This window comes from Rhinolophus sinicus, linkage group LG13, assembly GCF_036562045.2.
Source record: "Rhinolophus sinicus isolate RSC01 linkage group LG13, ASM3656204v1, whole genome shotgun sequence".
NCBI lineage: Eukaryota > Metazoa > Chordata > Mammalia > Chiroptera > Rhinolophidae > Rhinolophus > Rhinolophus sinicus.
The window spans coordinates 55,371,925-55,385,085 of record NC_133762.1 but is presented as its reverse complement, the minus strand read 5'-3'; the positions used below and the strand labels follow the sequence as shown (position 1 = coordinate 55,385,085).

Below are 13,161 nucleotides of genomic sequence, written 5' to 3'. Positions count from 1 at the left end.
ATTTTTAGCAAGACACATGGTTGCCCAGAAGAAAGATATTTCCCAATTCTCCTTGCAGCTAGCAAGAGCCATGTCATCAAATTGTGGTCAGTGGGACATTTACGGAAGTGATGTGTGTGACTTCTGAAGTATGTGACAGCAGGAAGGAGTGGGCCCTGCTTCCTATTGGCTGGAATGTGAATGTGGTGGTCACCTATGTTAGATCGTGAAGACAAGTGCAATGACCTAGAGATGGTGGAGCAACAAGGTAGAAATTTGTCACCACACCCCCATCACCATGGCATCATACCAGCTCTGGGCTGATTACACCTTGTTGCTTCTATCTTGTTTAAGCCACTATTGTTTTGGTTCTGTGTTACAACAGCCAAGCCTATATCCTAATACACAAGGGGCATATGCAAGCAAATATTTACAGAGGACACGATCCAATAGTACAAGTGATGAAAAAAGGCTGAGAATATCAAGTGTTGGCAAGTATGTAGAGAAACTGGAATCCTCAGAAAATGGTGGTGGGAATGTAGAATGGAACAGCCACAATTTAGGAGTTTCTAAAAAAGTTAAACTTATATTTACCGTATGACCCAGCAATTCCATTCTTAGGTGTATATCCAAAAGAAATGAAAACATGTCCATATGAAGACTTATATGTGAATGTTCATAGCAGCATTTTTCATAATAGCTCAAAACAGGAAATAATTCAAATGACCATTAACTAGGGAATGGATAAACAAACTGTGTTAAATCCATAAAATGGAATATTACTCAGCAATAAAAATGAACAAACTGCTGATACTGATACATCTATGTAATGACATGGATGAGCCTCAAAAAAAAAATAAGCAAAAGAAATAAGACATGTAAGACTATATTTGTATTATTACATTTATTTTAAGTTTCTAGAAAGGCAAGACTGTAGATACAGGCAGCAGATCAATGATTGCCTAGAATAGTAGGTAGTAGCACGGAGTGCCTACAACAAACAGGCACAAGGAATTCTTTTGGGTGATGGAAGTATTTTAAAACTGGATTGTTATAATTGCACAATTTATTAAGTTTACTAAATATTATCAGATTATATATTCAAAATAGGTGCATTTTATGTCCTTTAAATTACACCTGAATAAAGCTGTTTAAAAAAATAAGGAGTATAGGTGAGCTGCTGGTGCTGAGAATAAATCACCACCAGTTTTCAGTTATGAGTGCCTCTATGTTGCTTTCTCATGAAACTTCTTTTGCGTAAGAGAGGAACAAGATTAATTGTGAAATATTATGAATAAGTTGAAAACATGCTAGTATTTGAGGAATAATAGTTAAAATCTACCAGAGCATCATACATTATGCTACCTACAGCTGTGGTAATGATATATATAAGTAACCCCCATTCTTTATTTTAGATTAGTTTGAGACTTACGATATGAAATCTTTATGGTGAGTGTCGCAGACAGTCTCCAAAAATGCCCCCCCAATGAACCATGCCTCCTAGTGTGGCCTCCCCAGCTGAATCTGGGCTGGCCCTATGACTTTTAACTAATAGAATGCTTCAGAAATGATGCAATGGCTGGATCACTCACAAAATGTTGCAGTTTTTGCTCTGGTCGCTTGAAACAAACACTGGGCAAAGCCAGCCACCATGTAGGAAGTCTGACTTCCCTGAGACTTGTGTATGCAAGCTAACCATGTGGAGAGACAGAGACAGAGAGACTGAGAGACCCCATCCTAGGTTCTGAATATGAGGGAAGAAAACATTTTGGACATCCAGCAAAGTCGATCTTTCAGGTGACTCCAGACCCAGCCACATGAGAGACCACAGATGAGAACTACCCAGCTGAGCCTGGTTAACCACAGATTTGTGTTTTAAGACAGTACATTTTGGAGTGGTTTGTTACAAAGCAATAAATAACCCAAATGAGAAGAAGGTAAGGAAAGACTATAGAACTTGTATTTTGATTTCTCCAATTTAAAATGTAATAAATTTAGTAGCTAGACTGAGGGACTTTAATAAAGTTATCTTAATTGCTAGTCACCTTTTTGGGAATCTTTTTGTAATACACAGACTTTTTCTTTTTAAAAATATTTCAGAGACTGCAGACAGAGTGGCATTGTAACAAAGGTGTTTCAGGTGGACTATGAACCACCAAATACAGTCTCTTCGGAAGACAGTGTTGAAGATGTTCTCAAAGATTCTTCAAAGCAGGCAAGTAATTAAACTGTACTACATTCAGGTAGTCACCACATTATTGGTTCCTTCTTTCTCAGTGACCACTGCAGGGACAGAGTCCCAGAAAGCAGTTTCCAGGCTCTCAGCCGCCACATTTTCCCTTTCATTTCATCATCACAGCCATTCTAACCACAGTCAGGTTCTTACAATGAGATCATTATCAACCCTGCGAAGTATCTTTGTGGACTTATACCCTCTTTGGTCATTCTTTCTTCCACCCTGCACATTAGATATTTCTACCCATCATCATTGCCCATACTCCAGTGTCCTCAATGACTCCCCCTTACCTGCTGAGTAAACAGAAACCTTTAGCTTGGCATCCCAAGGGATCAGTTTTTGTCCTCAGTCATCCTTTCTTGCTTTGTGACCCCCCTGTATATACTCCAGCCCAACTAAACTGTTTTCTGTGTTGTATCACTGCTCCCCTAGCACCCAGGCCTTCCCCTTTTATAAAATGCTTTGAATATTTGATTACTTTGCTCCTTGTCTATCTTCCCGTTGCACTATAAGCTCCAAGGTGGCAGAGAACAGGTCTGCCATACTCGATGCCTTGTACAGGGGCAGGTAGGAGAGGGTAGTGTGTGTATATTTGTTGAATAGATGTACCAGACTGGTAGAACATATCAGTGGACATAACCTTCTGTTATGTTGAAATCTTCATCCCAAAATACCTGCAAAGCCTCACATCTTTGGAGAGTGAACTAGACCTATTTAAAAAGGATATTTGAAACTTCGATCACTGGGTTGTGGGCATCAGTGAGATAGATTCATGGGCCAGAGGATGGGCCAACCCATGGTAAAGCAATCAACCAAAAAGTCTCAGTCATGGGGGTCTTGTTGGGAATGACAAGGGAAGATTTTTTGGGAGTCCCTTCAGCCCAACAGTGGACGAGAGGCCAGAGAGGAGGCTGTAGCACCAAAGAAGTAAATGCAGGCATGATGCAGGTCTCCAGTATGATGAGGGCCCATGAGGCCTGTCACCAAACAGAGGGAAAGATACTAGGCAGAGACTGAGCCTTACATGTATCAGTGGGTACTCAGGCTTAATCAGACATATGGGACTGAGTCCATGGAGAAGAAAGTCTGAGACAAGAGTGTTTAAGGACTATGTGGGCAAGTAGTGTACTTAAGTCCTGTCTTTGCCTGAGTCCACCCTGTCTTTGCCCCCTGGATCTGGTGGTCCCTCTGTTATTACTCAGTCTCCCATGATGCCAACATCCTGCCTACATGTGTTGCTACCTGTGTCTTGTTTTGGCTGCTTGACCTGGTGGGGCCTACTAACTAGACATGCTGCCAACCAAGCAGCCCAGATGCAAAGCCATGTTTCCAGAGGAAGGTGAGACAGTGGTGCCTTTGTAGAAACTACTGTAAATCCTTTCAAGTAAGAAGTACATGCTATGACACTGCCTCTACCATGTAACTTTCAATGTTCATATGCTACATGGGCATAATCAAGTGATTGACATGCAGTCTCTTCATTCCTAGGATTTGAAAAATGGATTTGTTGGATCAAAACTAAGGAAGAAATCTAAGAATGCTGAAAATAAACTGGGTTGGAATGTTAACCTTAGAAAGTTTCCAGGTATGACATGAGAGAATGCAGATAAGATTTAGTATTCTAAACCCCCAAACAGGTTCACTGCTGTTTTCCTGTCTGCAGAAGGGTAGGATTAAGATATTTGAGTTTTTTAATTATTTTAGCTAACAGCTTACGACCATCTAATCAAGCAGTCCAACAAAGTCAGGTTTATCAACTCACTGCAGCAGAGGAGAGAGACTATATACCTGAGGACCCATGAAGCCTCTCACCAAACAAAGGGAAAGATAAAGTTACAGGGTTTAGTGAAAGGGTGGACTTTGGGTGAAATGTAAACGAAAGAGTTTTGATAGGCTCAGGGCATAGCAAGTAGTCACCATCAGGTATGGACTGGGAAGGAACTAGGGTTCTGTTACCTTGGAAACTATGAAGATGTATGTGACTGTTGTACTCAGAAAGCCTTCTCTGAAGCTCTGTAGAAGGGTTGGAAATTGAGGCTGTTTCTCGGTGTCAAAGTGACTCAGGTCCTCGGGCAAGAGTCAGATGTTTCGTTCTTACTGATATGATTTCAAACAGCGAAGTGACTGAAAATCTGATTTTAGAGAATAAGGTTTTTTGGCAAGTAAGAAACAATAGTCACTCAAAGAGGGTGTGGGGTGGGTGGGTACTGTTATGACATTTTACTGCTGCAATGTGTCCTGGGGAGAAATAATATTTCCTGATAACCTTGCAGTTGGACTTAACCTATTTTACCAGACTGATATGAAATGTGGAATGTAGCAGGGCAGATTTTAATTTTCTGCCAAGGTTAATTTTTCTTTCTCGGTGCTAATTCAACTGAGTGGGGGCTTCTTTATATAATTGCTGTTTTAGAGAAAGAATGTAATGACAGTGGTCCCTTATTTAAAGGTTTCCAACTATGAAGATGTATTTGCATGATTATATATATAATTACAGATGTTCAAAAAATAATGTTTTTCATGTAATTGTAGACCTTGAGGTAGGTGAAAGAACTGAACCTAAAACATTGAAAGATCTTCGCTTCTCAGAGAGTCCCCTGGAAATTCCAGCTTACCATGAAGAATCAGGTTCTAGACCACGCCCCCACCAGTCCCAGGTAACTTCTAAGGAAACTCTTTAGGGTACTAAATACCTACTATATTTTTATATTTCCCATGAAATACTTTAAGGCAGCGTCCCCAGCCTTTTCCCCTCGTGCCAGGCACTATTCCAGAGCTATGAATACTGTGTTGGGCAAGAAAGTCCCATGTACTTATGGAGCTTACATTTAATTGGGGGTGGGAGTAGGCAGGTATAAATATGTAAATAATCCAACAAAATTTTTAATTGTCATAAGTGTCATGAGAAAGATAAAACTAGGTAATGGAATAGAGCAGTGGTTCTCAAAGTGTGGACCTCAGACCAGTACCATCAACATCACATGGGAGTTCATTAGAAATGCAAATCCTCAGGCCCCACCCTTGACCTACTGAATTAGGGACTCTGGAGGTGGACCGAGTACTATGTTTTAATTTGAACTTCTTCTGATGCACACTCAAGTTTGAGAACCCCTAGGATAGTGAATGACAAGAACAGTGTTCTAATTCAGGGTGATAAGAGGGCTTCCTTGGAAAGGTAACATTTCAATTGAGCCTTCAAGATGAACAGAAGCCAGTCCTGCAAAGATCTTGGCAGCAGTGACAAGTACAGCAAAGTGAGGGATTACAAGGAGGCTGGTGTGGATGGAGTGTGGGAGATCAGGTGGGAGAGGTAGGCTGAGGCCACAGCACGGAGAGCAGTGGTTCTCAAACATGACTGCACATTAGAATCACCTGAGAGTCTTCAAACCAATCTTAGGAACCCAACCTCAGAAATTCTGATTTAATTGTTCTGGTGTGGGGTTGGGAATGGTTTTACTTATTTACTTTAATTCACCTACAGGTGATTCTAATGGGCAGGTATGGTTGGGAATCACAGATGCTATGGGTGAGGCCCATTGTAAGGAGCTTGAATTTTCTTCTAATTGTAAAGGGAATCCATTTGGAGGATAAGAAATTATCTCATTTACATTTAAACATTTTCTCTTTGGCCACAGTATGGAGATTAGGCTGTAGAAAATAATGTAGAAAAAACTTTGGCCTGTACCAAGGTTATACAAATGATGATCATAGGAGGCAGTGGAAATCCAGATGTGTTTTGGAGGTAGAGATGACAAGTTTGGTTGAGAGATCAGATGGATGCGATGAGGGAAAGGAAAGAGTCAAGGATGACTCTCAGGGTTCTGGCCTGAGCATCTGGAGGTGATGGTACCATTAATTAAGATGGGGAAGATGAGGAAGGAGCAGGTGTTCAAGGGCTCATTAGACATTCAAGTGAAGGTATTAAAAAGAATGTTGGTGCAAATGGTAAGATTTCTTTCTTCTTTATGGCTGCGTAATACTCCATTATATAAATGTACCACAGTTTCTTAATCCAGTCATCTACTGATGGGCATTTCGGTTGTTTCCAGAGGGTTGCTAGAGGGGCGGGGGGGTGGGGATAAGGGGAAGGTGAGAGGTTTTGAAAAATAGCCGGTAACCACAAGATGGTCATGGGGGTTTGAAAATTAATTTGGGGAACGTACAGAGGGATAGTGGATGGGGGGAGGGGGGTTCACACAGTGTGAGGGATATAAATGATAAACATCTAAGTTTTGCTTTGTCTTGTGCACCTGAAACTAATTAAAAATAAATTAATTAATTAATTAAAATGAAAAAAAAAAAAAAAAAGAATGTTGGCCATGCAAGTTCAAATGCAGGGAATAGGTCAGGCCTGGAGATATGCACATATTTAAAAATATTCAGTATATAGACGGTATTTAAAGCATGGGTCTGAATAAGATCACTTACCAAGGTTGTACAGACAATGAAGAGAAAATGGCACAAGGCAAAATCCTTGACTCAGAGGTTGAACAGAGGAGGAAGAGCGTGAGTAGGAAAAATTTAAAAGAAAAAACCCAACCAAAAAATGTGATGTCATAGAAGCAAAGAGAAGAAGAGGTTTTGGGAGTAGGCAGTGGTCATCTATGTGAAATGTTACGGGATTCAAATTAGACAAGGACAGGGACTTGCCCATTGGATTTGACAAGATGGAGGTGATTTATGATCGCAATAAAAGCTATATCAATACATTCTTACTATATAACACAACTATATGTACTAGTTTCCTATGCCAATGCCTACTTCTACTACTACTATTAGTATTATAACAATTTGATTTTTCAATATTCATAAAATCCAATTTAGAATTTTGGCATCTAAAAGCAACCCAGAAGCCCTTGCTCTCTTCCTCCAATCTGAGCCCCAGGTAGCACATACATGGAGTCACATTGTTCTATCCAATCACGACTGCTTCTTATGTACCTATGATTCCAAGGTTGCTCACACTTATCATCAAGTATAAAGGAGGTTAGAAAGCATGGTTCCAAAGCCTGGTTGCACATCAGAATCATCTGAAGGGAACTTTAAATACATAGAGAGATTCCCAGCTACCACTCCTTCAGTTCTCCTAGATAATCTGATTCTGGATGGAATCTATGGGTGACTTTGATGATTAGCCCAGTCTGAGAATCACTGGCCTAGCAGACTAACTCTCCTTATGCTGAGGTCAAGCCCTTTCCTTCACTTCCAGTCTCTAACTGTGGTATAACTCAGCCTGACCTCCTGGGTTCTTCCATCCACCCACTGTATTTCCTGTAGGACCACAAAACTCAGGCCAGGGGACCACAGACCTAGAAAGGCCTGCTCACAAACCCCACCAAACAAAAGGACAATGATCCCTACAATAGAATATTGCCCTTCCCTGTCTTGCGGAAAGAATGATTACCTGGTTACCAAATTGTCGTGCGGGAGACCCTGCTCGCTGCGCCATTTTTCAGGCGGGGCGGCCTGTGGGGTCTCTGCTCCCGCTCCCCACACAAGAACGCAGGACATGGTGAGGCCAAAAAGGAACACCCACGGAGCCATAGGTAGGGGAGTCATACCACTATGGTCTCACTGGAGGCTGGGCCCACCGGACGCACGACCTGCCGTCCGCCTTTCCGCCAACCGACCGACAGACTCTCCTCCACTCTCCTCGACTCTGTTCCTCTACTCTCTTCCGCTCTTCTCGGCTCCTCGGCAATCCTCGGCAGTCCTCAGCAGTCCTCGGCTCTCCTCTATAGCCACAGCAGTTATACCAGCGGCCAATCGGCTAACCAGCCACAGCCGACGGCCAATCAGCCACAGCTGACAGCCATCCACCATCTGAGCCAGCACCTTTCCACGTGAGGCCGAGAGCCTGTAAACTACTTTCTGGGGCTCTGCCCCCACACAAATAGACTAGTGAGCATAGGCAACTCCTGTGAGTAATGCTTGCTGGTGTCACCCAAATAAGAATACTGCTTCTGGGAGTGGCCGGTTAGCTCAGTTGGTTAGAGCTTGGTGCTAATAACACCAAAGTTGCCGGTTCAATCCCTGCATGGGCCACTGTGAGCTGTGCCCTCCTTTTAAAAAAAAAAAAGGTTACTGCTTCTGAGATTAATATCACTGTGAAGAATGAATGGTATATGACAAAACACAAGCACAGTTATTTTCAGAAAAGCAGTCTCACATGACCTTAATTATTTATAATATGTCTAGAAAGAATTATTTTCTCTGTGCAAGGATATTTGGATTACCTTGCCCACCTAGTTATTCAAGAATTGTTTCCAAGGGAAAGATAGAGTAAAACAATATGTAAAGATTTCAAGATTCAGAATCTCAAAAAACTGGGAATATGGGGACAAGTTTGGGAAATTTAAAGTTCAGAGGGCCAAGCAGTCCAGAAAAAGATCACAAAATGTTCATCCTCCATTTTTTCTTCATATTGGTAAAAGATTTTTCTCAATATTCCTGCTCAATCCCATCAGAAGCATACTTCAGCAAACATCAGAATTAATGATGCTGGTGATATTACACCTCAATAATCACTAGGGAGAAGATGTCTCTGAGCTAAGCTGCTGGTCTCAGAGCATCAAAGGTGCCAGACAGCAGAGTAAATGCATGAAACAATCTGAGTGGAAGATAAATAACAGTGACATCTGGCTTTAGTGTCAGGACACAAGGTTTGGGGACTCTCTGGCCAGCTGGAATGCCCCCACCAGCTAAAGAGGTTATCTCTACTCAGCTCTAGCCAACTTTGACGAGAAGGCCTGCAGGGTCATTGGTGCCACATCTGAAAATTTACAAGAGAAGCCAGAAACCTGCATCTTTATGTGTTATAACCTAATTTTAAATTTTAGCTGTTGCTTCAAAATTTGTATATATGGGCCAAAAAAAAACACAACTCAATGGCGGGCCAAATTTGGCCAATAGACCACCACTTTGTGACTTCTATTCTTGGCCATGTTGGATCTGACACAAAAGCAACTAAAAACCTTTGACTGATCCCCACTGCCTGCAGCGTAGTCTTGAGTCCGAAACTCAGCCCGCAGTCATGGTGGTAGACAGGGAGTTTACTAGGGTCAGATAGGCTTCAGTACATGAGACAGTACACTACTGGTGATGAGACCTCAAGCAAGTGACTTAGACTTTCTGAGCCTCAGCATTCTCATCTCAAAAATGGGGAATATATGTGTCTCTTGATATGATGCACTAAAGATGGACACAATATCATTTCTCTGGTGTTTGTACCAAAATGCGTGACTGAATCCAATTACAAGGAAAGATGAGACAAAACCAAATTGAAGGAGAATCTACAAATTAACTGACCTGTTACTCCTAAAAAATGTCAGCATCATGAAAGATAAAGACAGGCTGAGGAAGTATTCCAGATTAAAGGAGACAAAAGAGACATGATAATGAAATGTAAAATGTGATACTAGACGGAATCCTAGATGACGAAAAAAGTACAGCTGTGAAAGGGTATCATTGGCACAATTAATAAGATTTGAGTAAAAATTTATGGGTTAGATAATAGTACTGTGTACTGTTAACTTTTCTGGTTTTGATCATTATACTATTGTATAAGAGGACATCCTCGTTTGGAGGAAATGCACAGTAAAGTATTTAGAGACTGCACCCTAGCTGCAGTTTATTCTCCTTGATTCAGAGAGAGACAGAGAATGAAAGTATTTGTGGCAAAATGTTAATGTGAACAATTGGTCAAACTGGTTATACAGGAGTTATTTATACAATCCATGCAACTTTTCTGTAAGTTTGAAATTATCAAAAGAAAGTGTTAATAAAAGTAGAACAAAATGGGATTATACTACCCACCTCATAAGGTCATTGTGAAATATCAAGGGGATAATGGCTACAAAATGTCAGGCATATTTGATTACTGTCAGACCCTCCATAAGTGTTAGCTTCTCCCCTTCACGTTCCTTCTTCATTCAACCTTCTTTTCTGTCCTTTTCTTCTACCACTTGGACCTATAAACCCCATGAAGCTACCTGAGTCCCAGGATAGGCCATGTACTGTAATATTTATCTTTGTCCCCTTCCTTGCATCAAACACAGTGCCTGGTACAAAGTGGATGCTCAAATAAAAATATGTCAAAGTGAGTTAAATGTTTGTGGATAACGGCAGAGAGTTGGTGCATTTGTTCTTTTAAGTGAGTCCTCTTGAATTTCCTAGAGATGTAATCTTAGAGAAAAATGGATGCTAACTTAGGTTTACAAATTCTAAAATCTGGTGTGTTTGATGGTAAATTCAGGTATTTTTGTTTGTAAACTCATGTTTTTAATGAAATATACATATCTGATTATGAATAGCACTTCAATTTTTAAATTTTGGGTACTGAGGTAATCATTACTTATGACGTCCCCATCATGGTTTTTAAAGGATGGGTGCTGGATAGAAGATAAAACATTAAAATGAATTTTTGATGAAATTTTATTGTATTACAGCTTTACCATGATTTTATTATATTCTTAATTTCAGTTCCCTAGTTTTGCACACATAACTGGCCAGAAGAGTTTTTTTTTTCTTTCTTTCTTTCTTTATTTTTTTTATTAGTTTCAGGTGCACAAGACAAAGCAAAACTTAGACGTTTATCATTTATATCCCTCACACTGTGTGAACCCCCCTCCCCCCATCCACTATCCCTCTGTACATTCCCCAAATTAATTTTCAAACCCCCATGACCATCTTGTGGTTACCGACTATTTTTCAAAACCTCTCACCTTCCCCTTATCCCCACCCCCCCGCCCCTCTAGCAACCCTCTGTTTTTCCTCCATGTTTCCAAAACTGTCTCTGATTAGTTCATTCACTTATTCTTTTCAGAAGAGTTTGACAAGCACAGAGATCATGCGAATTCAAAGGGAGACAGACTTTCTCAAGTAAGTATCGCATTTTTTTCACTGTTTCTTAAATCCTGCTAAGACACATTAAGGTCAAAAAGAATTCAATCATGGGACATAACAATGGTGTTTGCCCACCCCAAACGGTTTCTTATTAAATTTTACAGATTTTAAACGTATAATTGGCATATAATAAACTGTACTTATTTAATGAATACAGTTGACATGTGTATGTAACCTTGAAACTATCACCACAAGCAAGAAAATGAGCAAATCTATCACCTCCAAAAGTTTCCTACATGGTACCTTTTTGAAATTTCTCTTGTGCCCCTCCCCATCCCTAGGCAACTACAGATCTGTTTCTTGTCACCATAGCTTAGTTTACATTTGATTCCATATGTAAATGGAATGATTCAGTGTGTACTCCATTTTTTTTTTGGCCAGGCTTCTTTCACTCAGCCGAATTATTTTGATACTCGCCCATGTCGTTACATGTACCAAACATTTATTTATTTTTGTTGCTAAATAGTATTCCATTGTATGGATATATCACAGTTTGTTTATCCAGTTAGTCGTTACCTATTGATGGACATCAGGGTTGTTTGCAGTTTTTGGCTGTTACAGATAAAGCTGCAATGAATGAACATTTGTACCCAAGTGATACTGTGTGCAGATACTTTCATTTCACTCAGGTAAACACCTAGCAGTGGAATGATAGAGTCATATGATAGGTGTATGGTTTTTTTCTTTTTCTTTTAACTTTTTTTTAAATAATAGTTTCAGGTTTACAACACAACATAATGATTAGACATTTACATGCCTCGCAAAGTGATAACCCCCCTCCAGTCTACTGCCTCTCTGACATCATCTATAGCTGTTACAATTCCATTGACTATATTCCCTGTGCTGTACTTTACATCCCATGACTATATACCAGGGGTGCCAAAAAAAATGTATACAAGTGGACACTTTGGTCAGCGTTGCTCAAGCAGTCGTTTGCCAGAATCAGAAGTGTCTGGACACTGATGGTAACCATTTTGAGCACTTCTTGTAATTGCAGAAGTCAAACGTGATTTGTATTCATCTTTTATCAGTATACATTTAGTATTACAATTTTAATACAGTTTTCCTTTCCTAAATTTTGTATACATTTTCTCGGCATCTCGCGCGTGCACGTGTGTGTTTAATTACAGTTGACATTCAATATTATTCTACTTCAGTGGTCAGGCATCTACACAGTCTACGAAGTGATCCCCCCATATGTCCAGTACCCATTGACATCCTACATAGTCTTTACAACATTATTGATTATATTCCCCATACTGTATTTCACATCCCCCTGACTGTTTTGTGACCTTTTCCTTTCTAATCCCTTCACCTTCTCCCCTATCCCCAACCCCTTCCCATCTAGCAACCATCAGTTTTTTTTCTCTGTATCTCTTAGTCTAATCTGTTTTGTTTGCTCATTTACTCTGTTTACATTCCACATATAAGTGAGATCATATGGTATTTGTCTTTCAAAGTCTGACTTATTTCACTTAGCATAATATTCTCTAGGTCCATCTGTGTTATTGCAAATGGTAAGATTTCATTCATTTTATAGCAGAGTAATACTCCATTGTATAAATTTATCATCGTTTCTTCATCTACTCATCTATGATGGACATTTCAGTTGTTTCCATATCTTGAAACAGTGCTGCAATCAACATATGAATTACTGTTTTGGATTACTTTGGATAAATACTCAGGAGTGGAATTGCTGGGTAATAAGGTAGTTCTATTTTTAATTTTTTGAGGAACCTTCATACTGTTTTCCATAGTGACTGCGCCAATTTGAAATCCCACCAACAGTGCATGAAGGTTCCCTTTCTCCACATCCTCGCCAGCACTTGGTGTTTGTTGATTTATTGATGAAGGCCATTCTGAGAGGAGTGAGATGGTATCTCATTGTGGTTTTTATTTGCATTTCTCTAATGATTAGTGATGTTGAGCATCTTTCCATATGTCTATTAGACATCTGTATGTCCTCTTTAGAGAAATGTCTCTTCATGTCCTCTGCCCATTTTTTAATTGGGTTGTTTGTTTTTTTGGTGTTGAGTTATATG

The 13,161-nt window shown here is 40.1% G+C and overlaps 1 protein-coding gene across 4 annotated transcripts in view; it reads left to right on the top strand.

Moving 5' to 3' along the window:
- Positions 1 to 13,161, top strand: part of DZANK1 (double zinc ribbon and ankyrin repeat domains 1) — a 96,852-nt gene that overhangs the window by 10,034 nt on the left and 73,657 nt on the right. For all 4 annotated transcript variants that reach the window (XM_074317623.1, XM_074317624.1, XM_074317621.1 and 1 more), the window contains 4 exons: positions 2,080 to 2,194; positions 3,704 to 3,800; positions 4,748 to 4,872; positions 11,040 to 11,095. In XM_074317623.1, the coding sequence (XP_074173724.1) occupies positions 2,080 to 2,194; positions 3,704 to 3,800; positions 4,748 to 4,872; positions 11,040 to 11,095 (393 nt within the window). The remainder of the gene's footprint in view (positions 1 to 2,079; positions 2,195 to 3,703; positions 3,801 to 4,747; positions 4,873 to 11,039; positions 11,096 to 13,161) is intronic.